The 12,415-nt window shown below is 39.0% G+C and overlaps 1 protein-coding gene across 4 annotated transcripts in view; it reads left to right on the forward strand.

The window, feature by feature from the left end:
* LOC127946754 (zinc finger protein 609) overlaps window positions 1–12,415 on the forward strand; it is a 78,377-nt gene that overhangs the window by 26,725 nt on the left and 39,237 nt on the right. The window contains exon 1 of one of the 4 annotated variants that reach the window (XM_052543499.1): window positions 6,260–6,289. The exons of 2 other annotated variants lie outside the window; for them this stretch is intronic. In XM_052543499.1, coding sequence (XP_052399459.1) covers window positions 6,275–6,289 — 15 coding nt within the window. In that variant the 5' untranslated portion in view covers window positions 6,260–6,274. Of the gene's footprint in view, window positions 1–6,259; window positions 6,290–7,940; window positions 8,162–12,415 lie in introns of those variants that run through there. One more of the 4 variants, XM_052543501.1, reaches the window with a different exon arrangement.

Consider the following 12,415-nt stretch of genomic DNA (forward strand, 5'->3'; position numbering starts at 1 on the left):
CACAAAATACCTATTCCTCTTGCCTCTTAACAACTAGATCTCAAGGTGTGAGGAGGGGATGCTATCGAGTTTCAGGGAGGGGAACCAGACCGGCTTTTCAACCTTCTCTAAAGTGGTTTCATATTTCCCATGGTGCAGGTAGAGCGGCAGGCAAGGCTGGTTTTCCCACATCGTGTGGCCCTGTTGGACTATACACTAACACTAGGGCTGGGTATCGATCCAGATGTTACAGATCGATTCAATTTCGATTCATAAGCTCTCAAATGATTTTCGATCTCAATTTGATTAGAGCTGTAATCTGGCCTTAATAATAAATTAAGCCCGACAGGACCCGAGCCCGACAAGAACATTTTGATTGAAAGCTTTTTAATAGCCAGAACCCATTTACAACCTGACCATATTCAAATGTATGCACACACACTCTTTTGCCTTTTGTCAGGAATGAGTCACTTGTATGTTTTAACATAATTTATACTTGACTTATGTAATAGGCCACTTGGAAGTTTGAACAAAGAAATAAAATAAGTCCTCTGTAACATGGTTATATCTCAGCACTCTATAAATAGCCCTAGGTATAGTTTAAGATCAATTCTGAAGTAAGATGGGTATTTGGCAATAACGAAATTAATTAAGATAAAGGCTCTGCCGGATTTGCTTCGCCATAGCAGCTGACATAATAAAATAATAATGCTAACATTAGCTTATATAGCCTACTCTGTCTACATTATGCATTTAAGACTCAATTTATATTTAGTTATTATTTGAAAAACATTTACCATTTACCAACATTTATCACCAAGATTAGGTAAGGCCTACGTGTTTTTGTGGAGGATAATTATTGAATCCACTGTAGATGGCTTCAGCGCGTTCCTGTGCTCACTGATGGTGCGTCCAGCAATATAACCCTCTGGCTCATTATTCGAGGATTCTCAATATAAACAAGGTCAAAACTTTTCCAAACCTCAGACTTTGCTTTAGTTGCTGGTGCTACCAAAACGCAATCGTCAGAGGCAAGCCTCCGTTTCAACTACTCAGCATACATTTTCGCATCTTTTTCGCGCTAATCGAAACACATCACATGACCGCTCATTTACCGCACAAGCCCAAGCTCGACCAAAATGATATAAATGAAGCCCGAATCGAAATGAAGTCCGATCGGGTCCCGTCGGGTTCGGGCAAAGATCTTAAGCTCTATTTTCTATACTCGATTCTAGATTCAAGTAGGGGTGTGACGGTTAGTATATAACCGTGAGACCGGCGGTTATAGTTGAACACCGTCATTAGAACTCTATAACTGCCAAAACCGTGTCATTAAAATATTTTTTACAAACATTTTTTATCAAAAATTATTTTCATTTTTTAGATAGGATCATAAGATGCGCAATATATCGGGAGACATGGTTTTTACCACTTAATGAAGTTTTGTAAATCGTCAGACATTATATTTACCACTTCATTACATTTTGCTTTGTAGAAAACCTTTCTTAAAAACGAATTTCGTTTCGAACAAATTTTATCTTAATTTTAATAAATGTTTCATCAACCAATTGCATGTATTTTAATAAATAAAAAGCAAATATAGCAGACAATGATAACCGTGACATGGAAGCACCAGTGCCCTGTGTTCACTTGCACTGCACTGTGAACTAGAGCGCATCTCATCGTAAATAAAACTCAGCGTAGGCCTGTGCCTCATACATTAGCATTAAATATCTTTGCTGCATCCTTTCTAGAACAGACAAAACAATCAACGGATGGTGGGGGGGTGCGGCTTTGAAATTTGCTCAAAAAACTTTGGCGCGGATGATTAGTTTTGTGACAGATCTCCTTAATAAACGGAGGTCTGAAATCTCTGCCCCTTTAACGATCATTGCGCGCGCTGACACGGAGTTAACCCGCTATCTCCAAGTACAACCAATTGAATCTACGGCAGATCCACTAGCATGGGGGTGGGACAATGAAACACGCTATCCGCTCACACTGTCTTCGTCGTCTTGCTAAAATGCTTTCATACCTCTGACTTTTTATGTGAAGTTGGCATCAACGTCGACAAAGCACCTGAAACCCTTTAAGCCAGTGGTTCGCAACCTTTTGTCCCACCGGGCCGCATTATGGTCCAACAAGTCTTGCGGGTCGCAGGCATATAATTTACACATTACGTCACCAATACAAACTAACCTGATTTATTATATTATAGCCTAAATATTATGATATCTAATTGATTAGATTCATTGAAATAAATAAATAATTCTACTACAACTGATTCTGTCGGGAGCTGAACAATTTTGTGAAATTCGGCTCGATGTAGTAACAGCACAATGAAGTTGTGATTGAAAACCTTGTGTTATACTTTCCGCATGAGCAATCCAGACGCGGACGCAAACTTCTTCCATTTATACTTCCGAAAGCGCATGCTGATGGTCCGCTCTGCAACGAACATGAACAAACAATTGCCCATAATCATTGCACATCGTTCTCTTTATAATCTTTATTGACTGATTGCACAGGTTCGATTGGCAATGGGCTTCTTCACACTCTCTGCACATGTGTAATTGTGCTTTTGAAGACTACTAACCACGCGCACCTGTCCGTGCGGTCGTCTGCTCAGAGCCTCGGCACATGCTCTCCGATTGCGATTTTTACATCACGCCTACCCAGCGGTCCATAGCGGACTCGCGGACGCAGAAAGTATGAGGCTTTAAGATGCAGTCTGTAAGACTCGCACGGGAGCATGACTTGACGCACGACATTGCAGGAAATGTGCGTTCACAAATGTAGCCTATGTTGATCCAAATATGGAAAGCACTTTCAAATTTAATAATATGAGGTTCTCTCCAGAGATGTTTTGCCACATTTCTTCAATTAAGGATGATTGCTGCGTAGTATGTGGTTTTTCCATTTGCTTGAATTTTTTCAAGTAAGTTGCAAAAGTTTTGTGTGTGTGTGTGTTCAGCATATGGTGGGCCGCATTTGAATCGTGGGTTGAGAACCACTGCTTTAAACTGAATGAATGAAGGACAGGTTTGTTGGTAACATCACCAAAGGCACATAAGAGGGTGATATCTAGTGGAGAAGATTTGTAATTGATTAACACTAATCTTACGTTCAATGTTTGCGGAAATAAATATGGAAAAAATTGATTCATGGCCTTTGAGAATCGATTTTGAATCGACCACATATTAGAAAACGATTAATCGAAGAATCAATTTTTTTACCCAGCCCTAACTAACACTGCGCACACAGTCATTGTCACCCTTAGAATAACTCTCTGCAGTCATTTGACGAGGGGAAGTGACCTTCTTTAAAGGGGTCATATGATGCAATATCTCTAACAATTGACACTCAAACCATTTGCTCCTCTGCATCCCATTCCGTCATTCGTTATATCTGCGTTAATTCAACAGTCTGCATCCTGACCCTAAATATAGTACAGATTGCTATGAGTTGGTGGAAGTTGCTCTCGGCCCAGCAGCGAGATCAGAGCTCACCGTCGTAACTCTGACTGACATGAGTTGCTAAGTTTATTGCTTCATGCATGGTGATCCAGGAAATCCTTTCTGGGGGTTTCGTTGGGTGTGCAAATGTTTAGTATTGGGATCTTTGCTGCCCATAAACTCTGTTTTTCAAAATCTGGATCTCCGCTTAAGTCAAAAACAGGCCGGCCTTGGGTTCACACCCTTGCTGGACGTTATTATTAGCTCAAGCGGGGAATTAGCTGCCGTTGTAGACTACAGCTCAGTGGATTTGTTAGACGGTCAGTGAATAAACCATCTCAAGATAATCCAGATTTAAAGATCTGGGTGCGATGCAATGTTTTTGTCTGCATATGATGGTATCGCCACTTCAGAAAAGCCACTCAGAAATGAGTTTATGGCATTTTATTGGTTTCGTTTGCTTCAGTACTTAACAGTTTACTTGATATCAATGTGGTTTTGTATAACCAAGTACCAGTCAGATTTTCTTCAGGAAATGTTCCTATTTTACTATTATTAACAGTTTTCCGCTGCCAGATGTATTAGTTGTGCTTGTAGTTCTTTAACAGTTTTAAATTGGGTATGTTGTAAAACCATACAAGCCTTTTCTCTTATTGTTTGCTTTAAGTATTGTTGCTCTAAAGGTGACTTTTTATAGTCCTGTCCCTCGGGGTCTTAGGCGTTCAAGAGTGCACATTCGTAATCCCTGGAGACACATTAAGCTTTTCTTCAAGCTCTTCTTGGCAGCTGATTTTGTTTCCTAGAACCTTATCAAAACACACCAGCTTTGGCGTAAACACCCGATGCGTTATGATTAGCGTGACGTGCTGCGTTCTTATTTTTAAACCTCGGTGACAGAAGCACCACGGTAACAGCGCGCAGTATTTCAGTACCGATCCGTCAACCCACACACTCTGGCATGCCTTGCTCCATTTTAAGGGACGCTGACAGGAACATGGATTGATTTATAGTTGGCCTTTTTCTCCCTGTCAGAGGTTGATCTTATGCTAGTAAACACCCAGTTATTTTAGGGTTTCATTATTTGGTGATAATGTGTCCCCAAGGATGATCTTTGTATTGCAGGGCTTTCGCTGGTTTGGATGGCTGTAGTTTTGGTGTAATCCTGGCTGACATGTCAACAGCAGGATTAGGTTTATCGTTATGCTATGGTGTTCTCTCTCTCTTTTGGAGACTCTACACATTGGAGTGTCTTCCTTTGAAGAATTCACGTTTGGCTGCTTGTTTTGTCTGGGTGTAATTGCTACATCCTCACCAATAAATCCAGCGGGAGATAAAGACAGGGAGGTGGGAACCGGTGAATCATGATGGCCTTTCCCCTCACTTTCTCTCTCTATCTGTCTGTTTTACTGCTTTGTGATTCAGCCATTAACTCTGACAGTCAAGTCATCTATTTTCTTTATAATTAAGCGGTGCTTGCTAAGGAGACCATCTGTGTTACTATAACTCGTCCTTAGTGATTAGAACAAGTTCAGCGTGAGAGATGGGGTTAAGAAATAAGATCTTACTCCGAACCAGTTCAGTTTGTTAAAAATATTGGTCCTGAATGATTTTAATAGCATTGGTCTTTGCTAACCAATCATCCAACAGCACAACCAGCGGTGTCTTCTACATGACCAAATCACTCTTTTAAACGATTGTGTTCAATTTTCAGTGACAGCCTGGCATTTTGTTCAGAATCAGTCCAAAAGACCCATGATTCAGTCTTAAATCCGTGAGTTTTGGTTTTAAATGGAACTTTTAATAGAATTATTTTCAAATGACAAAAGTGTTGTTTTGTGTAATGCTAATTATATGAGTTATTAATCCTTCAAAAATGAAAGTAGTAATTTTTGTACTTCAATTAATCATTTAAGGAGCTGGAATTATGAGTAATAATTGTAAAATCCTCTACGAATTGAGAATGTGTTACTCAGAACCAGATTTATTTAATGAAATATATAAAATCTTGTTCTGTGCATTATAAATACCTTTAAAATAAGTATAAAATACTATAGTATAGTATTCCTTTAGTGTTTCAAATATTTTGTTTAAATTGTATAATTATTATTTAAGAATGGCAATTTTGGTCTTGTTTTCACCATCTAAATCAAATCACCTTTAATTTATTTCCTAAATACAGCTAGTGAATGGTTTTCATGTGGCTGGTTTGTGTAAAAACCAAAACACTTGTAGTGATTTGAGATTGATTGACTCTTGAAATGATTCCTTTCAATGCATCAGTATTGTGATTCAAGAGTTTTCGTTTTGTTGTAATAAACAGTATTTTAAAAATTGTATTTAATAGGCATTTTAATACCAATTAATACAGCGTTTACTCCTTCAAAACTACTTAAAGAACCAGAATCATTCGCTTCCATTTCCATTTCTAACTCAAAGCAGCATGTCAGTGTTTTTATTCCATTTTTTTATTCACATACATTTTTCAATTACATATATTGACCCATTCCAGTCTACTGAATTGGTATCTCAAATGATCAAGCATTTGAATCTTGCTATAGTGGGTGAGGCCTGCGAAAGCCATTAGAGAAATGTGAAACAAAGCTCTTTCATGGCCGCCTCCCTCTTTATTTACCGTCTTTATTTCTTTCCTCCCGTCCTCATGTGCTCGCTCTGTCTCTTAGCGCGCGGTGAGTCGTGGGGGAAGGGAAAAGAGAGAGAGCAGCTGTCCTTCGCTGTCAGCCAGTGCATTTCCAGCACGCCTCGTTCAGTGTCTGTGTGCGTGAGAAGTGAGGAGAGCGGGGGGGGGACAGACCGCGGCACGGGCGCTAGCAGAGGAGCGAATGCGCGAGGGGAGGGTAAGATCCATCCATCCATGCTGCTGCGAGGAAATGCATTTTCAGTGCAGAGATGCAAGTGTTCAGCGTTCTGTTCTTTGCCATCGACAGTGTTTTAGCGTGTGCATGCATGCATGTACTCGGTGTTGCACGTGTGCATTCAGCCAAGGTGGCTATGTTCGAAGAGGGCACATGAGAGGAGGAAGACACATTAGGCTAAGTTTTGCAGGTTTTATTGTTATTTTTCATCACGTTAAGTTATCTAATTTGAAGACAACATTTAAATCTGGTGTAGTGAATGATTCATCCATGCACCAGTCTAAAGCAGGGATTCCCAAACTTTCTTTACTGTAAGCCAAACCCTTTTGACCTAAAATATATTTAAAGTAGATTTGAAATTCAAATAGTTTTTCAATAACTTAACACCAGATTCCAGGTCCATTTTCGTAAATCTTTTTCTGTTATTTTATTGAAGTTGGTTTTATTTTAAAGTGTAAATAATTACTATTATTTTTATATTTTAGTAGCTACTAATTCATCAACTCGTGAACCCCTTGCAGTTCTGTCATGAACCACTAGTTTTCGAACCCTAGTTTGAGAAACCCTGATCTGAAGAACAATGTTTTTCTTTTGCTCCACCAGTGCAAAAGCATTTCTCTCCTGCTGATTTAAGCAGTGATGTAATTTCCTACTTTTAATACTTTAGGATAAAATCAAATTTCCTCTTGTCATTTTTTCTCGTTAAATTTTCAATTTGATTTAGAAGTTAGCAAAATTAAGTTTTGTGTATTCATTTTTAATAAATAGACCTCTATTCACTCAAAACATTGTTAAATAAATCTTTTTTGCAAGTGTTAAACCTTTTTTAATTGTACAATTATTTCAATTTACAAACATTTCTGATTTAATGATTTAGCTTTTCATCAACTCGCAAACCACTTGTAGTTCCCTGCTGAATCCCCAGGGCTGTGCAAACCCTACTTTGGAAAACCCTGATCTGAAGAATGAAAATGCTTGTTTTTGTAATATTTCACAAAATAAATTCACTTTCTCCACCTTGATGATGTAAGCAAGGCCGTGTGGGCGGGGCAGTGATGTCATAGCCTATTCCACAACCCCTTTAAATAAAACAACATTTCTTGCCAAGCACACGCTCTTACTCAGAAATATGAAGAATTGTTAAAGTTAAATGTGTTGAATGCCATTTCATGTTGTCGTTCTCATAAAAGTGTAAATTAAGAGCGAAACTACACATGTATTCACTCAACACATGGCTAAAAAGAGAGCAGGACAGAGTGAAAGAAACCCATTCACGGCTTGTTTCTGCGATCAGCAACCTCCCTTTTCTTCTCCCAGTCTGTTCCCGAGTAGACTGCGGCCAGGAAGCCTGTACTCCATTAAAACAAAGCTTTTTCAGTCGGGAGAGGAGGGGAGGTCTGTCTTTTCCTGGAATGCCTCCTTGTTTTGGGTCTTTTGCTTCTCCTGGGCCAAGGCTCCAAGTCTCTTTGTGTCTCTTCCGCAACAGGAGATTTCTTGCCACACTGTAAATCTTTGCTGGTGTTTACATGAGTGTCGGCAGTGACCTTTTCTCATCTCATTTCTTTCCCTGTCTCTCACATTTGTGTCCCCCCCTCCTCCCGTAGTTCCTCCCCTTTCTCTCACCCCTCATGTAACTTTGGCACAGTGTCTCGGCTCTTGAACGGAGAGGCTGTTAAACTCTCTCACCGCACAATTTGTGAATGCTGCCCCTGGGTATTTTAGGCCCCTGGGTTAGCGAGCCAGGAAACGCCCATGCTGTCCCGTCTACGGCTCAAACTGAGAGAGAAAGACTCGTCTGAGCTGCAGTTATGAAAGCAAAGGACATCCAGACAACAAACACCGCCAGCTAGGAGGGTAAGAACTAAGGAGACAAAACTGTAAACGAACTGACTTGACTTAAATCCACAACGACGGCATTTAAACCTAAAACTTTAAATTGAACTGCAGGGCTGAAACGATACTGACATTTTCATTGTTTTTCTCTCAGTGCTCTGGTTCTGCTCTAACAAACCCGACATCCTTTGATTGAACGCAAACCTCAACAACAGGCTAATATTTGTTGTAATCATCTTTCCAGGGAATGTGGTAATAAATCCGGAAGCGAATGGTGCAATTATTATCAGTAAAGATATCTACACTGTAAGCGTTGTTGATTAGAGCTATCTCTTCCAGCGTCGATCGAGATTATTGAATCCATCTGTTCAGCGGCCGTTCACAACTGATTGGAATCGGAAGAGATCTTGAGACACATTTAATAAATTTTAACTAGTTTTAATGCAACCAGTGTTGCCAAGTCAGTGGTTTTCCTGAGGAATTGGGCTACTCCAACACTGTTGCGGTGGGTTGATACAACCTCAATAACGCAACATTTAGCCACTGGAATGCACATTTTAATTTAGGAACCCAACCCAAAAAATGTTATTTTACCCCACAGAGCTTGATTTTTACCCTTGAAGCACCATTGTGCTAGCTTTGAGTAGCAATTAAGTGGGTTTTGTTGTGAGAACCTGGCAACCCTGAATGCAACACTAGTGGTGTGAGACGCTCACTGCACTGAAAGACACAAAACATTCATAGACCAACATTTGAAAAAAAGATTGTTTATTTATGACATTTCACCAAAAAACATGCCATTAAAACAAAAATAGTACCTTTAATATTAACACTTTTAACTTTTTTTTTTAAGCCTTTTTAAAAAAATATTAATTTTATAAACCGCTTTGTAGCACTTTTAAATTATGATAAATTTGATAGTTTTTTGTTTCTCAGATAAATGACCATGCTTATGCATCATTTCAGTAAACAATTATTTAGATACGAATGTATGCTAAATGCGTACGTGTAAGTGCCGAGAGAGTAGTTTTGTATATTTATTTTGGGTCTGTGCATCTTCCGTTAGCCAAGAGTTTGTGAGTCAAATTGACCTGCGAACATCATATTCATAATAGAAACTTCGTACAAGCAAGCATCCCACAACACCTCAGTGTCAAAACATTGCACACACTAAATGAGAAATTATCGCAAAATATCGTAGGTTAACCGTATTTCCAACAGTTTAGTTTGGTGTTACAGCTCAAATTGAAAACTGCAACTTAAAACAACGGTTTAAACTACTACTTTACCAAGCTGCAGTCTTAATTTTTAGTGATTAATCACATTTTCCTAGCGCTTAAAATTTTTTTTGTTATTAAAATTGTTGGAGAGCGCGCCCTAATTTTACTTGGAATTACTTTTCAGGCTTTTTACAAAACTGCTTGTCCCTGATAACCCTGTGAAATGTCTTTTCTGGTGGGCTCCAGCTTGCACGCTCGTATTGGAACTGATGACAGTCGATAAATGGGTCAAGACGGAGGAACTTTGTGAGTCAGTCCATTGATTGTGTGCTGAAAGCAGAACATGAGCATATCTGTCTTTGTGCTTTTGTGTGAATGTGAGCCACTCCCCTTCCAGATTCACACTGTTCTTGTGTGTAAACAGCGTGGTGTTAACCGAGGTCAGGACTGCACAAAACCACAATGTTTTATTCATCTGTTTACCTCACTCTCGCTCTCCTTCCTCTGCAGGCTGTCACACGCTCAGGCCGAGGAGGCCACCGCTTCGCATGCAAGCCTATTAGATAAATCCAGACCGGCTCCTCCTGCTCGTTTCTTTTTTTGAGCAAACAAGAGAAGCCAGATGCAGATTTTTTTTCTTGCCTTTTGCTTTTTTTTCCACAAAATTTGAAAGCCTATTATTATATTAATATATATTTTTTTCTGCTGCATTGGTCTTAGTGTGAAAAGTCATTTTCAACTAAATGTAGACTCTGTCTTCGACAGGAAATCATTAAAAATAATAGCTTGAAGTGTTGTTTTATTATTATTTATGTACTATTCTATTCTAGTACTTAAAGTTTTGAATAAGCTTTTTATATTTTCCTTTTTATTAATGTGCATTTTTTATTTCTATTAAGCTTTACTGTATTTTCTATTTCAGTTGTAGTAATTTTTAGTAATTCGCAACATTCGAATTTTAAAATATTTTTGTTACTTCATTCTTATTTCTGTTAACAGAAGCATATTTTTATTGACTGTTCCTTCAATCCAATTTATTCTCCATACACACATTTGATTAACAGTAATAAAATCCATCTCGCACGCTCTCTATAAAAGCTGAATATATGCCGTGTCTTCATGAACAGCAAGCCTTGTTCTGCGGATTTGCTTGAATTGACTTCCGCCCCCTTTGTGTTTGGTCTAGAAACCGAATCTGACATCAGATTATTTCTCAGAGAACAATCGGTTCTCTTTAGGAGGAGGATATCACACTTAATGCCCTGCTCAAATCTGAGCTATTTTTAAATAAATTCACAGCTGTGGAAGAGCTCTGAAAACCGCTAGGGGTTTGTGGGTAGTCATCTTTTTATAAGCCAATTCGTTCTCAGAGCCTGAGATCTCAAGCTCTTTTTTTGCTTTTTGCTTTCTCTTTTTTTTTAATATATTTAAGATCTTTTAAGAAAATGTTATTTAAAATTAACGCCAGTTGTGTTAAGGCGTTGTTTGCTAATAGACACTATGCTAATTGCCATCTAATGCGAGTCTGCATTAAACCCTGTTTTCAGCAATAAAACTGTCTGGTGAACTGACAGCTAAAAGCTCTGTTCTCATTTACAACACACACACACACACACACACACCTTGCACTAGCGTTTACATGGACCCTACTATTCCGGTCACGACTAGAACATACGACTAGAAGCACAATCAGAATTTTTAAAAAGTCACATTTAACCAAATCAGTCGGATTGAATTGGCAAGGTCTGACTAAAATTTAGATCGGTTTATTCCTTTTGTTATCTGAGCGAGGGAACATGTAAACACTTGATTGGATTGAAAACCAAAACTGGAAAGTACTGCGCATTTTCAGTGACCTAGAAATAGTGTAATGACCATAGACAGTAAAAGAAATGGACACAGCGACCCCAGTGGATTCAACGGAGACAAATGAAGTCAATTAGAAGCACGCACTTCCTGGGGGTCGAGCGTACTACGCAGACTCAAACTGAGCTTGACGTATTCTGATAGCTGTGCCAAGAGCAATCTGAATCTCCCACCAAATCAAACAGGTACACAGCGTTGTTCTGAAAGTCTACCACTATTGAGACTCTGAAATGGGAGGAATGTGTTTCCCTGTCCTTCTAGGAAACTAGGATCTTCTGAAGGGATGTTTGCACAGAATGATTTGCGGCAACAAAGCGATGGTGCACAACTCAAATGTATGCAGAAGAGTCGTGTTGTGAGAGGTAAACAACAGCACAGATATTGAATTGCTGTGAGTGTGAATGTCCCTGCTGCTAAAGACTTCTGGTTTTTGTGAGACAGACACCATTTATCTAAGTGTTTTTGGACTGCTCTAGACTGCAGAAGTTTGTGTGTGTGGCTCTGAATGTGAGCAAGCTGGGAAGGATGGTGAAGAGAGAACAACAGAGTCATGCCTTTTTTATGTTGTGTGTTTAAAAATGCATCAGGCATAAATGTTTAAAGACAGGTGCCAGTTCGGTTCAGGCTCTCGGAGAGTTTGCTGCTGCTCTCACCTCATCTCTCCTGACAGGACCCAAACTTTACCGCCAGACAAAAGAAAAGTTTTGAGAAATACTATATGAATTCTCGAGAGATATGGAAGAGCTTTGTTTATAACCCTTGTTCTCCTTTTTTCTTTGCCGGTCTGAATTTTTTTTATTTTTTTATTTTTTATGTAAAGGTCTTTTTTCTTTGTTTTTTTTTTCTCTCTCTTCTATGTGCATGCAAACAGTTGGATAAATCCATTTTGTGGTGTGGCATTCTGTTTTTCTCTATTTTATGCAAGTATGCAAATGCATATTATGCAGATTCGTTGTCCTCCTCACTCTTCACGCTACATTTCACCACTATTAACATTTACCATATTTTGAACATACCACAGTAGTACCATGCTATTCTTTGAAATGCTTTGGCGTGTAAAGACCATGGCATATGGATATCACTGCAGTACTGCTGAAGGACTGTTTTGTGCTGCTTCAGCTTTTCGGTTCTTAACACTTCTTTGAACTCTTCATTTGTGTCAGTGACCTGTTTTTGTTTTTTTAGGTGT

The sequence above is a fragment of the Carassius gibelio genome, chromosome A25, assembly GCF_023724105.1.
Source record: "Carassius gibelio isolate Cgi1373 ecotype wild population from Czech Republic chromosome A25, carGib1.2-hapl.c, whole genome shotgun sequence".
Classification (NCBI taxonomy): Eukaryota; Metazoa; Chordata; class Actinopteri; order Cypriniformes; family Cyprinidae; genus Carassius; species Carassius gibelio.